At 44.0% G+C, this 2,427-nt stretch overlaps 1 protein-coding gene across 1 annotated transcript in view; it reads right to left on the reverse strand.

Moving 5' to 3' along the window:
• LOC101857591 overlaps positions 1-2,427 on the reverse strand; it is a gene marked incomplete in the record, with an annotated part of 154,189 nt that overhangs the window by 111,868 nt on the left and 39,894 nt on the right. The window contains 1 exon segment of the mRNA XM_035971917.1: positions 719-2,021. Within this exon segment, the coding sequence (XP_035827810.1) occupies positions 719-1,022 (304 nt within the window).

The raw sequence follows: 2,427 nt of genomic DNA on the forward strand, positions 1-2,427 counted from the left end.
AGACAGACAGACAGACAGACAGACAGACAGACAGACAGACAGACAGACAGACAGAAACAATAGACGGAAACTGAAGCAGTAGGACCTACCAGTGGGCCCCCTCCAGCCTCCTCTCATATAAGTGCTCAAGATTCGAGGTGTTACAAAAGAATAACACACAGAAAAAAGGAGAGATACGGAAGTAATATGTTTGATAGGAAAGAAGGAGCAAATCACATCAGAGCACCCGCCAACCACCCACCGGAGAGAGAGAGAGAGAGAGAGAGAGAGAGAGAGAGAGAGAGAGAGAGAGAGAGAGAGAGAGAGAGAGAGAGAGAGAGAGAGAGAGAGAGACTACAGTGACAGTCGACGGCAACGGCTATTTGTTGCCTCTCACAGACTATTCTTAGCTTTGAGTAAAATATAAGCACATCAGCGCAATGGTTATTATATTTATCTTTAAAAGCCAGATATAAAATAGAAATCGACAATCAAGGTTGGCCACTCATTTCCCAGCACAAACGCTCTAAAAATACTAGGTTATTCTCATTCTCGTCTTTCCCTGTCACCCAGCTATCTTCCCGTAACCTCCCCCCCAAAAAAAAACAAAAAAAACAACAACAACAACAACAATAACAACAACAAAAACATCAATACAATAACAACAACAACAGCAACAACACAATCCAACAACTACAACGACAACAACGAAAACAACCAAACCCCCCAGACAACTCACCACTGGCAGTCGCAGCTTTGGCTTCTTTGGCTTTAGAGCCCAACATCTTGGCGAGACCGGCAAAGCCACCGGAGGCCGAGGCCCCACCACCACCACGGGCAGCACCACCACGGGCAGCACCACCACGGGCAGCACCACCACGTCCAGCAGACGGTGGTGACGATGATGCTGCTGATGCGGAAGGTGTTGTAGTTGATGCTGCTGAGGCTGGTGACTTACTAGACGCCGGTTCCTTCCAAACGCCAGCCCCTGCCTGACCGTTAGGCCGCTGGGCAACGACTGGGCTCCTCTCCCCTTCCTCCATCCTTGACCTTCTCCGCTCTGCTAATCGGGAATTTCCTCAGAACATGACGTCACCCTTCGATGACCTCACCACAGCCTACCTACTATAATAACTTTTCCTTTTTCCTTTTCACAAAATTGTTTTCTGTTGTACGTTTTTAGGATCAAACACGAATTATCAATACCACTTAGAATACTAAAACTTCTACGCTTCCCCTTTTCGAGGTAGAGGGAAAAGAATAAATGGGAAGGCTAAAAGAATAACAAATATTTAGCAGCAATGACACTGCACAGCCACATGGACACCAACTGATAAAAGACCCTTAAAACATGCGTGGGTTTGTAGTGAAGCTTGCCTCTTAATCTCGCCGATGACGTGGACAAAGGAAGGCCGTTTTCTGCGCAAAACAAGTCGTCTGCAGTGGACACTAGAAATACGACTGACGCGTCACGCTCGCTGATTGGCAGCCAACGCAGAAATCGTGACGCAGCGCTTAAAGAGCTGATTGGAGTTTGACAAGAAACGGGCCGCAAACTGGCTAAAAAGGAAGCTTGCAAAGGCACAATATCAACATATGTGTGTACTTTAACTTCACAATGGCTAAAACCTTACGGCCCAAGTCACGATAATTTATATACCTCGAGAATACGTTTTCCTTGCTAAAATTCAATATTGGTCCTTTTTTACGAATTAAAATGACGGAAAGATAATGCTCTCGATGACGCTCAAGGTAGACGGTGTACTGCAAATAAAATCTTGGATAGACACTGCAGTTTCACAGCAAATTACTGGATGCAGTAAGAAAACAAAGACGTTGAATCCAAGTAATTAAGACCACTTGAGACCATCCTTTTTATGAGATGACCTGTCTTGTAGTATACACTTCTCCCGAGACGATGAGGCAAAATCCAGAACCTTAACTCACGAAACTGTATACTACAACTCTCAAGATCTCAGCTTTCCTTCCTCGTGGGACTTGGAGGTCATGTGAATTTTCTGGGTTGTCCAGTGTTGGGGACTCTGAGAAGAAAAAAAAAAAGCAAAAGTAAGTAAGACGTGAAAAATTCGATCTAGCGGATTTATATCACTTACTGATCTTAATTGAAGTAGAATGACTACAATTTTTTTTAAGTCGAAAAAACAACAACAACAACAACCAACAACAAACATACAAAACCAAAATGCATGATACAAACATAGATCTTTTGTTCCAAAACCGAAGTTCATCGTCGTTGCGTTTTAAGTAAAGAGAAGCACATCGACAAAATAACTGTCACTTAGTGTAGGTTACAAGCAAGACAGGCAAACAGGAAACTACAGAGGAAAAGAAAAGTAGTAGATCTAGGACCAACCAGTGGCGCCCTCCAACCACCCCCATGTTCATCGTTCTAATAGTGACAATATCATCCTGCTAGTACAACCCCCC

Source organism: Aplysia californica, unplaced genomic scaffold, assembly GCF_000002075.1.
Source record: "Aplysia californica isolate F4 #8 unplaced genomic scaffold, AplCal3.0 scaffold00536, whole genome shotgun sequence".
Lineage (NCBI taxonomy): Eukaryota > Metazoa > Mollusca > Gastropoda > Aplysiida > Aplysiidae > Aplysia > Aplysia californica.